The sequence below is a fragment of the Falco peregrinus genome, chromosome 1 (assembly GCF_023634155.1).
Source record: "Falco peregrinus isolate bFalPer1 chromosome 1, bFalPer1.pri, whole genome shotgun sequence".
Taxonomy (NCBI): domain Eukaryota; kingdom Metazoa; phylum Chordata; class Aves; order Falconiformes; family Falconidae; genus Falco; species Falco peregrinus.
The window spans coordinates 93,659,230-93,675,052 of NC_073721.1; the positions used below are offsets into that span (position 1 = coordinate 93,659,230).

The 15,823-nt window shown below is 37.0% G+C and overlaps 1 protein-coding gene across 4 annotated transcripts in view; it reads left to right on the forward strand.

Annotated features, from left to right (window-relative positions):
* PPP2R5C (protein phosphatase 2 regulatory subunit B'gamma) overlaps positions 1–15,823 on the forward strand; it is an 88,976-nt gene that overhangs the window by 48,887 nt on the left and 24,266 nt on the right. For all 4 annotated transcript variants that reach the window (XM_055796397.1, XM_027794714.2, XM_055796411.1 and 1 more), the window contains 3 exons: positions 6,380–6,579; positions 14,969–15,079; positions 15,681–15,773. In XM_055796397.1, the coding sequence (XP_055652372.1) occupies positions 6,380–6,579; positions 14,969–15,079; positions 15,681–15,773 (404 nt within the window). The remainder of the gene's footprint in view (positions 1–6,379; positions 6,580–14,968; positions 15,080–15,680; positions 15,774–15,823) is intronic.

Consider the following 15,823-nt stretch of genomic DNA (forward strand, 5'->3'; position numbering starts at 1 on the left):
TCTTTCTAGTTTTCTGTGACTGTTTTATGTCCCCCTCTTTTTAGGGACTTGATCACTAGTTCTGGAAAAAGTGCTAATTCTGGTAAATGCATGTTTCAACAGATTATGTCCTTTTTCCCCATGCCTTGCAATCCCTCTACCTTCATGTCTGACAATTTCCATTTCTCTCACTCAAGATCTTGAACTCTGCTCATTCTTTGAAAAACTGCTGCCATGGTACTGTCACCTGAAATGTCTAAGAAAGCATTGCAAGATACTGAACTCCCATTGTTCAAGTACAAGTATATAGTGCAAATTACAAAGCTTCACTAAAGCTCTAATGCTGCTTGCTTCTCTGATGGACACCAAATTTGAAATACACCAATACTTGCTTTTGCCAGCAGCAGAATGGAATGTGTTAACAATATGCTTGATGGTATGTTCTGGGTAGCACCCTAGTTAACAGTTCAATGTTGGTTTTCCTTTCTATTTATCATTAAAAACCCTAGCTCTTCAGTAGGTCTGCAGACACATTTTATAAGCTGTATCATCTGCTTGCAAGCAGAAATTGCTGTACACGCTTGGACATCTGCTCTTACACCCGTGTCCTACAGAAGCAGTTACTTTTAGCACGTGGGTTTTAGTTAGTCTTTTTTTCTATGACATTTGTTTTGCACATGCTTTTCCTTTGTGGGGTGGTCTGTGTATTCTTTGACTTAAGCCTCCGTGTGTCTTTCTGTATGGAAAAATCTAGCTGCCCGTTTAAAAGGAGAGGAACTTTTTACTGAGGTGTGTGTACATAGTCTCATTGGTAGCTATGGGTATCTGGTAGTTTTAAAGAAAAAAGCTGTTTTTCTTGTGAAATGGGAAGCTATCAGGTGAGCAAAACTGGAACCCCTGAGCCTTTACATATGAGCAAGAAAGTGCTCACAGAACTGAGATGAATTTTATCTTCTGTATGTATTTTCTGCAAATTATCAACCATATTTCTTGTTTTCTGTTTTCAAAATGATGTGATGTAATGAGTTCTACTGACCACAAATCGCGTTTTGTGGTAGAAATTATATCAACTTCTTCCTGTCAGAACAGGACCTAAAAACTTTACACTTCAAGCTCTGTTTCAGTTCCAGTCTACTAGAAAACAGCTGTTTTGTGTGACATCTTTGGGTCACCTACTTACCCTGCCTTGCCTTTTGTCCTCCATTCAGCAACTATTGAATTACATTGTTGTCATAGAAAAATGAGCTTCTGTAGAAAAGATGGGGGATGGATCAATCATCAATGCCCAGTGGTGACCAATTACACTACAAAACTAAAAATCTAACTTTTAGATTTGAAGGAACATAAAAAATGTTATCTGGAGAACAGCAAGTTCTCTACAGTCCTACAAGGCAAAAATATACATGTATCATACCGTATTGAGTGTATGTTTAGGCACTTAAAAACTGAACTTCAGTGTTCTCTAGTTTATTTTTACTTTTTCTACTTCTCATCATCTTAAACCAGGCAAGATTTGTTTTAATATGAAGACGGGAAAAATCTTGATTTGTTAGAATATAGCTATGTTTTAATTCGTTAGCTATGCTGTACCTTAACAAAAATACGGTGGTTGCTCAGCGTGCTGTAGTCTGTTTGTAGCTCCTGGGTGCAGAATGAAGCCACATCCTGGCTGAGAAGCAAGCAAGGATGGAGGGAGGGCAGTTGCCACTGCAGACTGTTCATTTGCAGTGAGTCATTTACCTTTAACTTGCAGTAAGAACAGCTGAGGACAAACCTGAAGCTTCCAAGGAGCTCGTTTTCATACAAAGTTGAAAAAACTTTAGCTTTTACAACTAACCATCTGTGTTCTGCTGAGGCAGCTGGTAGCTGAGTACCTGGTCTTTCCCCGGTTGTTTCAAACTGAGATATGGACTGAAAGTGCTGCCTTTGACAGTGTGAGATACTCATATAGTTAATTTAGGAGTAAAAGCACAGATGGTATAAATTATACAGTGGAAAGAAACATACCCCATACTCATCAGCAAGCTTATGTGGTAAGGCCACAGTCAAAGATGATGATGAAGATTTTAAAATTAATAGCTACTTCTGTATCGGTACTGTTAAAATAGAAGGGGTAAAGCTTGCATCTCTGTAGGCCGTTCACTTAAGTTGATCTAACAGTTATACTGGGATTGGAAGGAAAAAAACTGAACAAGACGAAAAGCTAATCCCTCAGGCCCAGAGGCTTACCTTGTTCTCATGGTACCTCATTTCTTTTGATACTTTTTCTAGTGTATTTTTCTATCTTACAAAAAGGACAGTAGGATAAATAATGCAGAATTAGGCATAAAACAATGTTTGTGTAAATCTGTGTCAGAAATAGCTGGACATTCAATCCAAATGTAAGACTGAAATTCTCTGTGATTCTGAAAAACTGTGCTCCTGTTCCAGTAGAAGACCAGAAATAGTACTCGTTTGAAGTATGGCTACTGGTAGGGATAAGTGTTTGGACTGAATAAAGAATCTTAAAAAGTAGCACTATTATAATCTTAGGAACAGATTCTGTGAAAATGATGTAAATAGTGGCTAGCAAATAGGGGTGTGTGGTGGGGTGGTGCATGGGTTTTGTGTTTTGATATGATCGGAGAGGTTGCTTGGTTTGGTTTAAAAAAAAATAAATAAATTGCTCGATGACAGCTCTGACTGTCAGTTTGTGAATAATTGTAAGGAGTAGCTTCTGAATAACCGTGGCCTTCCCATGGTCACTGGGGAATGGAGCACCGGAGCTGCTCAATGATGGAAACTTTTACCTAACGGCACTCTCTTCAGATATGCCAGTTAACTTCAGCAATTTGGAAGTAAGGGATTATCGCTTCATTGAAGCGGAAGGTGATGCAGTTGCCATGCAGTTAACTAAAAGAACGTAACCAGACGGTCCTTGGCATGTGGCTGAAGATCAGTGTGACTTCTTGGGGCATCTTGGAGTTACTCTGCAGGTGTGCATGTGTTCCCGGCACAAAAGTTACAGTCTACTCAAGTCAGCTTCTTAGCCACCTTCTGTCATACTGAAATCATCCTTTCAAACCTTAAAAGTAGGGATGATCTTGATTTGATGGCAAGTACTCCAGACAAGTACCACAAGAGGTACTTTTTTTTTTTGAGGTCCGAACACTTGAAAGCTGTTGATGAACACTCCTAAAGGGGAGAAAAAAGCCAAACAGAGAAAACACGAAGTTCCTTAGAAATAGTGAGGTTCTCAGTCTGTATAAAGAGCATCTCTGCTAGAATAACAAGGATGACTGAGGTACTTAAAATAGTTAAGCCACTTGAGAATAAATGGTGAGGGAGGTGGCTTGCCTTGTTGAGGGTGTTTCTTGACCCTCTTAGTTGTCAGTCTTTAACTTCCGAGATTAGTAGTGATTACAGGTTTAATGCTTCCTCTCCTTTCAGGTTAATGTACTGCAAATCGCTGTAATTGTTTGTCCATTACCTGTACGATTATAGTTTCTATTTAGGCTTTGGATTTTGTGGAGTATACCTTCATAGCACGGTATCCCTAAGTGAAATTGTGTTGTTACACTTGAGGTTGAACCACTTTTGTTTTTACAGTTAATTGGGAAAAGTTATCACTCCAACCACTACGTACATCTGAGACTTTTTACATTCAGGTGATAGATTTGGCTGGCTTTCAGTATACAAACTACTGGGTTAAATATTATTTTTCCGGAAGAAATTATTCATTGCTATAGTTTTTAATCCAAATAGACAAAAGTATGCAGTTCAGATAAAAAATCTGTGCAGCTTAAAGTACCTTCAATTTATTTACCACACTGAGCGAGTTATTTTGGTTTCTTTGCCAGAAGGTTGTTGTTCTGTTTAGGGACACATGTCTGAGCACCTTCTTTCTAGTTTTCAAAGTCTTCACTATCCTAGGTGTCTTGGTGACACTGAAGTCTGTAACTAGTTATGGGTTTTTTCATGTATGCTACATTGTTATTCTGTATGTTCTTCAGAGCTATTATTTTACAGGATTTTTTTCTGGGATTAACCTTTAAAGCAATTCAATGTACGTAACTTAAAACTGCTGCTATTTTCTTTATTTTTTAACCAAATATGTCCTCTAGGTTTATTATAACAAAAGTACTTTTGAAAACAACTTATCTTGGGGAGGGAGGAGCTACTGCAGCTTTTGTTATCTCAAGGAGAAGTTTGTCAAGCACTTAAAGGAGAAAAACTTACTGTATTTAACTAATCAACTGGATTGCAGATATTTGTTAGTGATTCAGTTTTGAGATTGTACATGCATATGTTAGGCTGTGTATGCTTGTATTCAGTAGTACCACCTGAAATACTTTGATGGTGGCACTTGCTGCTTGTGTTTAAGAAAATGTTAGCATTTTATGATACTCTGAGGAAAAAGAGAAGTCATCAACTGGAATAAGTGGGAGTAAACTGCGGAACTATTTACAAATGCAGTCTAGCCTTATTCTTTTTTAACATGCTATTAATATCCTAGCAGTTCATACCTATTGTAAAAAAAGTCATTATGCAGAAATATAAAATGTGTTATGGTGTTAATTAATGTAAATTAACATAGACTTTCTGTGGTGTGTCCACATTTCTTGTCTTAAGCTTAGTGCTGTAATCCATGGCTATTTTAATTGGATGCGCATTTTTGCTGCCAAAATATGGTACTGCTTTCTTTACCTCTGGGCAGTTACTTTCGTATTTCCTAAGTATAGAAAGTTAAAGTCCTGATCCTGCAAGTTCTTGCTGTGTTGTATAATGATCTGTAATTTCACATACATTAGTCATCTTAACTGCTCATGGGGTTACTAAAGCAAAAAACAAAGCACATGTGGAATTTTGTGACATTGAGGCTAAAGCTTTGTAGAATTAAAAAGGTGTAACTGTTGAAATGTTAGCCATAGGAGGTATTTTAATTTGTCAACATATGACTGTTTATAAACAGCAGTCTAGTGTTAGTCTTTCTTAACTGTAATGTGAAGTTAAACTTCTGCCTCTATATTTGGACTTGGTGATTTAGGCTTACTTTAGTTTCAAATTATAATTGGGTTTATGTTGATGTGAGTATATTTATAATTTTTTGAAGGTTCATTATTTTGAAAAATACTGATGGCAAAAGTAATGCTGGCTTACTGATTCTGTGTATGAAGTTTCAACTGTGCAGTGTTAATTTTGCTTTACATAAAAGTGCTAAATAATTACAGAGGATCAGTAGGGAGGATTAAGGTGTAAAGCGCAGGAAAACTGGGAGGTAAAGACTTTTTCGTTTATAACCCTAGGTGTCCTTGTCAAACAATAAAAATACCACTGCACGGAGACCATGTGAGGCGAGGCAGCCTTTGTCTCAAAACGTTAAGTGCCTATATAACAATGATACAGGCCGTGAATTACAGAGTGTTACCGAAAGAGTACAAATATTATTCTCTCTCTCTCTCTCTCTCTTTTTTTCACAATTCTTAGTGAAGATGAGGGAGTCTGGTCTCAGGATATCTGAAGTCTGTGAAATATTTTTGGTAGATACCACTGAGGAGAGAAATCAAAATAGTTTCTTAACAGCTACATTTGAGTGATGATTCAACAATGAGTAAATATCAAACCAAGTATTTGCTTCATTTGTATTAAAGTAAATTTTTTTTCATACCTATCTTGGTGAATAAGCATGATCTTTTCTAGAAGCCCAGTGCTGTTTAATTTTGAAGTGCTGGCCACAGCTAACCGAACAGGCTTCTGCAAGTGCTTAAATAAATTGATAATGCAAGTCTAATTCTTGTACACATGAAACAAGCATTCAAAATAGTGTTACAAATTGACTAAATAGGTGAAGATATTAAGTGCATAGTCTTCAGTTTCTTTAAATATTTCTTGTGTCGATGAAGTCTGAAAAAAAATCTTGTGTACTTTTTCTGTGCCTAGATGTGCTTACTGCAACCTGTTGCGTTGTGTTGTAGGAGGCGCTTGATATAAGAATGGAAGGACTTTGTGAGGTGGCAGCTCAAAGATTTAAAAAGTCACTGTGGCTTAAATCTAATGCTGAAACTGAACATCCACCCATTTATCTCTAATATTAAAAACGGAGTATTTCTGCAAATGTGGTATAATATTATTTACATAAACTGAGCTGTTTGGGGAATTCCTTGAGACATTTTTTCAAGTATCTATTTCAGGCAACAGCAGGTATGCATCACTGTTGTAATGGTGTTAAATCATCCTGTTATGTACAGTGTATTTAACAGGGGTTCATACTCTGGACCATTTTATTCCTGAAAGTTTGAAGATACAGAAAGTTTGCTTGTAGTCTGAAACACTGCTGTGCCTGTGTCCCTGGAAGTAAAAATGTGGAGAAGAGTAAAGTCCGCTACAATGTAACTTATAACCAATTATTTTCACTTTTCAGATGTTCCTCCTGCTGATCAAGAAAAACTTTTTATCCAGAAGTTACGACAATGTTGTGTACTTTTTGACTTTGTTTCTGATCCACTAAGTGACCTAAAGTGGAAGGAAGTAAAACGCGCAGCTTTAAGTGAAATGGTAGAATATATCACACACAATCGCAATGTGATTACAGAGCCTATTTACCCTGAAGTAGTACATATGGTAAGTGACCTAAAAATGAGAACTATTTGGATGTATTTTTTTAATTCCCAGTTGCTTCTTCAGCTGTATCAGTTTATCTTCAGAAATCTTACTGAAATCTTCAATAAAAGATCAACTACGTTTGCACATCTGCAAAATGGTAATATAACAGTGCTTTTAAATCCCATTGCCAGTGTTGTTTCCTTTGTAAGAAAGAAACTACGCACATATATGAAGCAGAAGTAAATTGTGGTTTAAGTTGATGAAAATGAAATCTTGTATTAAAAAAAAAGGACTGCTTTTTTTCCCCCACAAATATTTTTTGGGATAGGTGTTTATAAAAGTAGGGAGGAAAGTTAGATGCATCTGGCTGTTAAGGAAACTATGTAGATGGCAAAACGGAACATTTGAAAAAAATGTAGAAGATTAGAATTAAGGATCATCTGTGCAAGCTTGACACTTAATCTTGTATAATCCTGTTCAGTACCAGCAATTTATTATATTCTGTATTCAGAGATGAAAATGAGACTCAGACTATCTGGTACGCAGGATGGCAGGTGATGGTTCTGCTGGAACAAGTTATACGAACTGTTCAGAACTGCATTTCCTCCCCTTCTCGCTATCCAGATCCTAGCTGGCTAGACCTACTTTATTTTTCTGTCATGCTTAAGTCCACTCCAGAGGAGGAGGCCATGAAAGTACAGGAGAGTCTTTCAGCTCTTGTGGTAACTAGACACCAGTCAGTTGCCTGGAAGGTAGCATTTGGGTTGGGGTCTGTAGCTGTTGTCTGCGACACACTGAGAACAGAAAGCACCTTTTGAAATTCTCCGACTACTAATCTGTCCTGGTTTCGGCTGGGATAGAGATAACTTTCTTCTTAGTAGCTGGTACAAGGCTGTGTTTTGTATTTAGTTTGAGAATAATGTTGATAACACACTGATGTTCCAGTTGGTTTAGCTTTAAATCAGGACTTCTCAAGTTTCCCATGCCATGCTGGTGATCAGGTACACAAGAAACTGGGGAGGAGCACAGCCAGGACAGCTGACCCAAACTAGCCAAAGGGATGTTCCATACCATCGGATGTCATGCTTGGTATCTAAACTGGGGGAGCTGGCCGGGGCCTGCCGATCACTGCTCGGGGACTGGCTGGGGGTCGGTCAGCAGGGGGTGAGCAGTTGTATTGTGCATCACTTGTTGGTTTTTTTTTTCCTTTGGGTTTTATTCCTATCTCCCTTTCTCTCCTTTTTATTATTATTATTATTATTGTTATTTTTTATTTTATTTCAGTTATTAAATTGTTTTTATCTCATCCCTTGAGTTCTACCTTTTTCCCCAATTCTCCTCCCCATCCCGCTGCAGGTGACAGGGAGGGGAGGGAGTGAGCGGCTGTGTGGTGCTTGGTTGCCATCTGGGGTCAAACTGCGACATAAGTTTATAATAAACTCTTGACCATGTGTGACACAATGGTTTTTCCTGAGATTTTTTAGCTTGGGGTGAATTTTCAGGAGGATGACAAAACAGTGCATCTCTAACAGAAACATGACTTTAGTCAGATTTTTGAGGTCCGCAATCAGAGACTTTGAAGCTTCTTCAAAGATTTTAAGGATTTACGGTATGAAAGATGTTGCTTATTCTGATGACTGCTTGTTACCTAAATCAGCCATAAGTGTTTACTGATACAGAAGTTACTTTCATGAGAACTTCTGAGCATATGAGGATTACATATAACTCTAGAAGTCAAAGATGTACGCGAAGCATTGAGGGTGGTTAATGAGGAGATGTGGGATCATGGCTTTTCCCATGTCTTGAGAGTTTATTTATGTCTGTGTTTTGCTAATTGATTACTTTGTTTTGGGATACTTGACAGTGATGAAAGGGAGCTTATAAAAGAGAATAAGCTTGCTGAGATGTTATTTAGGCAAAATGGAGTTCATGGTGATTTCTTGAACATCTATGTCAGACATTATTGTTTGCTCCATGTAAGAAGGCTTAATTGCCCATAATTTCATAATTTTTGCATTATGTGCCTGTGTTATCTTCCTTCATCAAACAGTTATGGCCAGAATACATTTGGCTGAAGTGAATATATATTTTCTTTGCTTTCAGATGCAACTGGTGGTGATAAAGTCTGCACTTCAGTCAGTTTAATAAATCTTGGTGCAGAATTTGGCTGCTATATTAATGGCCAGTGTTGCCGGGAGCACAGAGCATCTGTTTGATAATTCTTTCAGTGAGTTTGAAGTGCTTTTTATGTGCAAGTTTCGAAAGAGCACACAGTTTCCTTGCACGGGACTTGCACAGCACTGCAATAGACAGTGTCAGTAAAAGCACCTGGACTAGTATTTTGAGGTTAAATTCAGTTAGCACCTTTTTTAGGCTGCTTTTATAGAACAATTTTCTTTTGGTCTTCACTTCTGAAACTACTGTATTTCTCCTGCAGTAGTATTTTCAGCTTCTTTCATGCAGGCATGTATGTGTAGTTTGAGGTGTATTTCTGCTAAGTTCTAGCAGTAGATTTGAGTTGATTGTGTGGATTTTAAGGAAGATAAATCTAATGCCTTGGTAGTTTAAGTTTTTTCCAAGAGACGTTCACATGTTGTGTGCTGCTACTACCACTGAATTATATTAATAAGGAATAGTGATTTCAGTAAAACTATGAGAGTGATCAAGAAATATTCAGATTTGAGAGTGGTTCTTGGACTGGAAAGCTTGTGGAGTTGGTAGTTGGCATAGGAATTAGGACTTTATGGTGCCATTCTGTTCATCTTAATTTGAAGGTTATTTATTTATGAGTATATATGTATATACATGCATATCTGTGTGTGTGTATGTTTCTCTAATTTTTGTTTCAGTTTGTTACCATATTATTTAGGGGAATGAATTTCAGAAGTTATGTCTTTAATAATAATAAATTGTCTCTCTGACAAGAGAAGCATCTACTTTACTGCCTTGTTCTTCTTTATTCTTTATAATTTCAGTGCTTCTGTCTTGTCCATCCACCCTACCTTCACTCTTCTCTGTTTTGCTTCAAGGGTCCTGGGCTAATATATAGTAAGGTCTTGTCTTTAAGCTATATATTCATGTAGTGGCTTAGTTCAATTATTTAATGTTAAGCATAAGTGTCATTTTCAAAAGATAGGAGAGAAATTAAATTTCTAAAATGGATTTAATATTGTTCTCCAGAATGGATGCAAGAGTTTCTTCCCTTTCTTCTTCAAAGAGCCAACTGACATGTTCTTCAAGTTCTTTTTACATTTCTAAGCAAAGATGTGGTGGGAAAGGAAATGTTGTTATTAAACACTTGAATAACAAGTTCCATTTCTCAGGTACAGTATAGTAAGGTTGTATTGATTAGCTTTAGAGCAGGAGTTTGCCTCTTCTCAAAACTATGATGTGTAGTCAGATATCTGAGCAGATCTTGTAAATGATAAATTTAGGGTTTTTTTGTTAAAATCTGTTAGATTCTTATTTAGAATACAATACATGCATTTTTTTTTTTTTAAACTTGGCTTTTGATGAAAACAGATTTGTGAGAATGTTCTGTTGTGCACTAGTTTGTCAGAAGCACAGACAGTTAGGATGTTTGTTTTGTAGAACTTTGTGAGAATCGCTAGCTATGTAGAATACAGACCCAGATTAATGCTGCTTTCTACCTCAGGGAAGGATGGGCAATATCTGGATTGTGTCTCTTTTAAGAGGGACTGTGAAAGTGAACATTAATGCAGATACTCACTTCCCCAGCTAGCCAGCCAGAGGGTGTTGGGGGGGACTGAGTAGGCTAGGGCAGTACTGGATGTGGAGGTCCAGGGTTGTAGTGTTCTGAGAAAGGAGGAGATCAAAAGCATGTATAAATATGGCTTGGTTATTTCTGTAGCTCCCAGAATAATTTCCTTAGTGGTGGTGGTGATGATGAAGTACTTGTGAATGGTAACTTAACATTTTTGTGAAGAGCATAGGCTAATACTAGTTTTAAAAATTGATAATTTATAGGAACAGTTCTGATTCTATTCAGCAACTGAAGCAGTTTTCACTGCAACTTTTCATGCATTATGAAAATTAAATTACATCCTCAGTTATACCCATTGGAGGTTGAATATTTTTTTTGTGGGGTTTGCAGATGTGGATTTTTTCTTTGTTGTTTAAGTCTGATCTTTGGCCTAGAGTAAGAGAACGTTACTGTGAATAGAAGTGTAGTACTTGTGGCTTTATTTAGCTATTAAGATGGCTTTATTCACATGAATATTGAAGGCACAGACTTCTGGATTATATAGCCTGTCACTCAGAGCTGTTCTTACTTCACTCAGGCTGCTCACCAGAAGGGAGGAGAAAATGTGTAATGGTATCTCTGATGCTTACTTGCTTGAAAGTGTTCTCCGGTGTTATACAAAATGGGCCGCTAGAAAAATGGGGTGCAAAACTATACAGCAAACACACCTGTGAAGCAATAAAAATGCAGGTTGATTGACTTCCCTTTTTTCCCCATCCTCCTAAGTTATGTCCTTTGGAGTCACCTATTGTTAGTGCTGATAGCAGAGGGAGAATTTCGGCACACTAGCCCAGTTCTCGTAAAGGCTCAAATTTCATAAATTGAGGGGGACTTGGGTTTTGTTGCGGGGCAGGAAGAGCTGAGCGGAGGTGTGTAAGTTACGCTGTGTTTATTTAGTACTTCTGTGGGAAATGGGCCTTAGAGGAAATTAGGCTTTGCAGATTGTTTTGTCTGTTTGGTCAGAAGACTGAGAAGTTAGGAAAAAGATTAGCCATTGGGCAGAAGGGCGAAGGTCTCACTGGTATTAATTCATTGTAAATTTTCCTGAATCTCGGTGACTTGAGAGTGTAAAGTTCGTGCCTTCACTGAAAGAGAAGCTTGATTTGAGCAGGTTTTTATGTTGGTCAAGGATATGAAACAGAAAACAGATCAAATCAGGTTTCATTGGTTCCATTGCTAGTTGGAACAAGTTATTCTGATTTTGGGGTTTAACTCTTTCCATCTAATATTCTCAAAATAAAAATTGTAAAACATTGTACCTAACGCCTTACATGACCTGGCTTTTCTTCTTTGTAGTGAGACCCTGAGACTTTTTCACTTATAAAAAGTTGATTGTTCTTCCATTTGCTTAACAACTCTAGCTTAAGCCTAGTCTTCCTGGGTTTCTTTTCTTGGAAGACGACTGATCATTGTAAATTTTCACAGTATTTTTGTAAACAAAGGTTGGAGGTGGTTAGTAGCTCCATGTCAGTGCTTTTAAAAAGGGGAACATAAAGATATCTCAGCTTTACTTCTAATTCTCTGAAATAGTGATTACTCTGATATGCCAGTCTTGGTCTGGATCAGTCCTACGTCTCAGTTGCTGAAATGAAGGAGTATTATAAAGAAAAATAGAGCATCAGGATGACTTTTCCTTCATGGGAATATGATGTAAGTCTTGCAGTTTTGTCTGATGCAGTTTGATACTGCCTCCCACTGTCCGCTCTGCCATCTGTCAGATGTGAGATGGCAGGACCGCACATACATATGCTGCTTAGCCTTGCCAGTTAATAGGTAATTCACAGCAGTATTTTAAATTGTGAATGGAGGTGTTAATGAGAAAACATCAGTATGTGAAGAGGGGAACATGGCATTGTGTTGCTTTTCCCAGAATCCCACCAAAGATGGTAGAATGCATTCCTCCACAAAGTAGCTTTAAACCAAGACAATCTTTCAGAGCTTTTGAGTAATCTTCATGTGATCAACAAGAAAGCTTTGATGCTATTAAAAAAATAAACCATACAAAACCAAAACCAACCAAAAAAAAATCCCAAACCCAAATGAACTAAACAGGTGAAAAAAAGCCTCAGTAAAACATGAGAAAAGAATAAAAATATGTATGGCACGTGATGGAATTTGAACACAATAAAGACTGAAATTGTGGCATAAAGAATAGATTTTAAATGTGATATTGGAGTAGACCTTGCATTCTGAATAGCTACAGTATAAGTAAATGCAAACTTATAGGGTTTATTGTACACTTGTTGAAAGTAGGAATTTCCAGCTGTTGAAATAAGTAAAATGTTCTTTTGCATCCTCAAATAGGACATTCAGTTCAGTGCAGGTTCTGGTGGAGTAATCTTTTTTTCTTTTCTTTTTTTACCTAGCTGGTCCTGGAGATGCCCTGTACTGGCATGTTTGTTGAGCCAAGTATTGGCTTTCTTAAAAAGGCTCTATAAATGTTTCTCCTGCTCCTAGTGGTGTAGCCTTTTGCAAAGAATTTTCTTTTTCTTGGCAAATCAGCTGCTCTGCCCTGTAGTCTCTTACTTTGCCAGACTTAGGAAATGTATTCTAATTTTTTTCCCCTAAATACTTGCAAAAAGATGCCTCCAATCTGTTACAGCAATAAAGCGTCAATAACAGTGTATACATTAACTCTTGGTACTTGTGGTACATATTTAGGATGGAATGAATGTATGTATTTCTTACACTGAAGTTGCATGCAGGCAGCTGCAGCTGATTTGATAAGTCAGTTTTGTTCAGGATGTAGCTCTCCATTCAGCGTGAGCATCATTCTCATTGTGAGCAAACATTTACCAAAATTTACTTTAAGATAGCTTAGTATTCTTATAAAGCACAATATAGTATGTGTATTTGAAAGCAGAATTTACTTTAGTATTCTAGGAGGGAATAGACTCAAAGAAAATTCCTTTTTGAAGCCTAATATACTCACGGTCGTTATGAAGGGTTAGGACAGTACACTGCTGTGGTTTTATTTTGGCAGTCTTCTCGTCATTTTTGCAATGCGTTCAAGATGCTGAGAGACCGAGGCATTTATCTCAAAGGATCATTTTGAAGTAGTGGAGGCAGTTTGGGACCATATACTAATTTGAATTGATTCTTTTTGTTTGGTTTTGGTTTTATTCTGTACAAAAATAAGTTAAAGCTGCTTGGTACTGGTTTGATAATGAGTAAGCAACAAAACAGAACAAGAAAGTCTCTATTGGGTGCACTTACGTGGCTAAATAGATTATGGTTTTCTACTTAGCAATTTGGTTGTCTCCTACCAATGTCTGTTTATGTAATACTCAAGATTACAATTGGAATTGAGGAATTAGTCTCTCTTCAGTACTGACAGCCATAGCTGTATCGCGTATACAGATAAAGGCTTTCTCAGATTTTCTTACTGGTGTGCACAGAAACATCCCTCCAACTTGCTCTGTAAAGTTTTGATCGTTAACTCCTCAGGGTTTGAGAACAACAGTTTGAATCACTAGCTGCTGTTCCTTTCTTACATAAAAAGCCAGCTGGATTTGCTAGCTGTCATAACAGGTGGAAAATTTAGGATACTGCATACTTTTTAGATCTTTGCACCATTTTAGGTAAGATTACTCTTGAGAATGTGTGCTAAATTTATCCCAAAAATCATTAAGGTTGTCTTTTTTGGCCAACTTTTTACTTTGCATTTGTGATTATATTCGTTGTGTAAATTGATATAAATGTCATTATTTCTGATTTTATTTTTTTAAAAAAAAAAAGCTGCATGCATTTCGTGATGAGGCGGTTTTGCCTAGAACAGGACCTCATACAAAAGGTTTCTGTCCCTGGCACAAGTAATGTTTTTTTTCTTTGTTAGGGACTTCGAAACTCTCCTCACATTAAAGGGGTTTGTGAAGAGTAGTCTTTGGTTCATACATAGTATGAATGTGCATCTCGATAAGCACTTGGAAACGCAAAAATAACTTATCTGTCTATATAGCAACAACTTGAAAAGCAATTAATCTTTGTAGTCTGCTCCACTTTTGTGAGGATGCTAAACAATCTTCAGGGAGTTGCGAATTCAGGTGAAGTGAAAGATTAAAACATTAGGATGTGCACTTCTCCCCCCTTCAGTGCTCCTGTGAAGTCAGGTAGATGGACATGGTTTAAGAGAAACACCACTGAGGGCAGCAGGGGAGGAATCTGTTTTTGAAGCGTTTCTGTGTGTGTATACCCATGGTGTGAAATGAAACTGTAACATTTTACAGAGAAGAACAGCTGTGGGTAATCTTTGTTTTACATCTCTGCTTCTGATTTCCACTTTTGCAGGTTGTTGCAGGGCCTTGTAAAGTGTATATATAAAAAATGTTTGTGTAAACATTTCATATACATTTGCTTGGGCTTTTAAAATGTATGTGTAAAGACATTGGACCAATATCCTCATAGAACATGTCCTGACGGTAGGTTTGTGCTTTAAAGAGTACTGCATGGAAAAGTGTTCTCCAAGTTAGAAATCTTTAAAGAGGAATGGATGTACCACATGGTTTAAAATGCTGTGTTATATAGCTTGTATTTTTGCAAATATTAAAATAGTTCATGTAAAGAATTCACAGTCAAAACCATCTTTGAAGTCTTTTTTTGATCATGGACTTGTTTCAGAGTTCTTAAAGGCACATGTGATTTCAGTTTGCAGTTAATATGTTTCGAACATTACCACCATCTTCCAATCCAACGGGAGCAGAATTTGATCCAGAGGAAGATGAACCAACCTTAGAAGCTGCATGGCCTCACCTACAGGTATTTAATAAAGGCTAGGACATCATAGTCTAACAGAACTTTGACACTGAAGTCTTTGTTCATTGACTCAAAATTGTTTAGGTTATGTATTTATCTCAAGTCAAGTACATATCTCTACTGTATTTTAAATACATTTATTGAATTCAAACTGATAACACTCCTTTTAAAAATTTGGTTTCGTAGAAGTTAAAGGCTCATTGTTCCTTGCAATACAGGTGTAACTGCTGCAATTTTAAATGTGCTTCCATTTGTCACTGTGAATGCTTTGAGGTGACTCAGGCACAGCCCTAGCTTTCACAGGTACCATGACAGAGACCAGAGAATTTTCAAAACTCGTACTTCTGGGCATGATGAATATTAGATTACTGTATGTCATTTGAGTAAAATCTAGTGATGGAGCTCAGCAGAATTTCAGTGGTTTAAAGAACCTTAAGTTATTGTACTTTGTCAAGAGAGCAAGAGCAAAGCTTTTACTGTGTGGTATATAAATAAAAACATAGTGCAGTTCTGAGCAACTAATTGGTACTTTTGGTAATGTGCTGCTGATAAAATGGTTCCTTGTTTAAAAGACTAATACTATTTTTTGTTGTGTTTTTTTCAGCTTGTTTATGAATTTTTCTTAAGGTTTTTAGAATCTCCAGATTTTCAACCTAATATAGCCAAGAAATACATTGATCAGAAGTTTGTATTACAGGTGAGGTAAAACAGAATTTTTAACTTAAAGCTCTAAATTATTTTTACTGT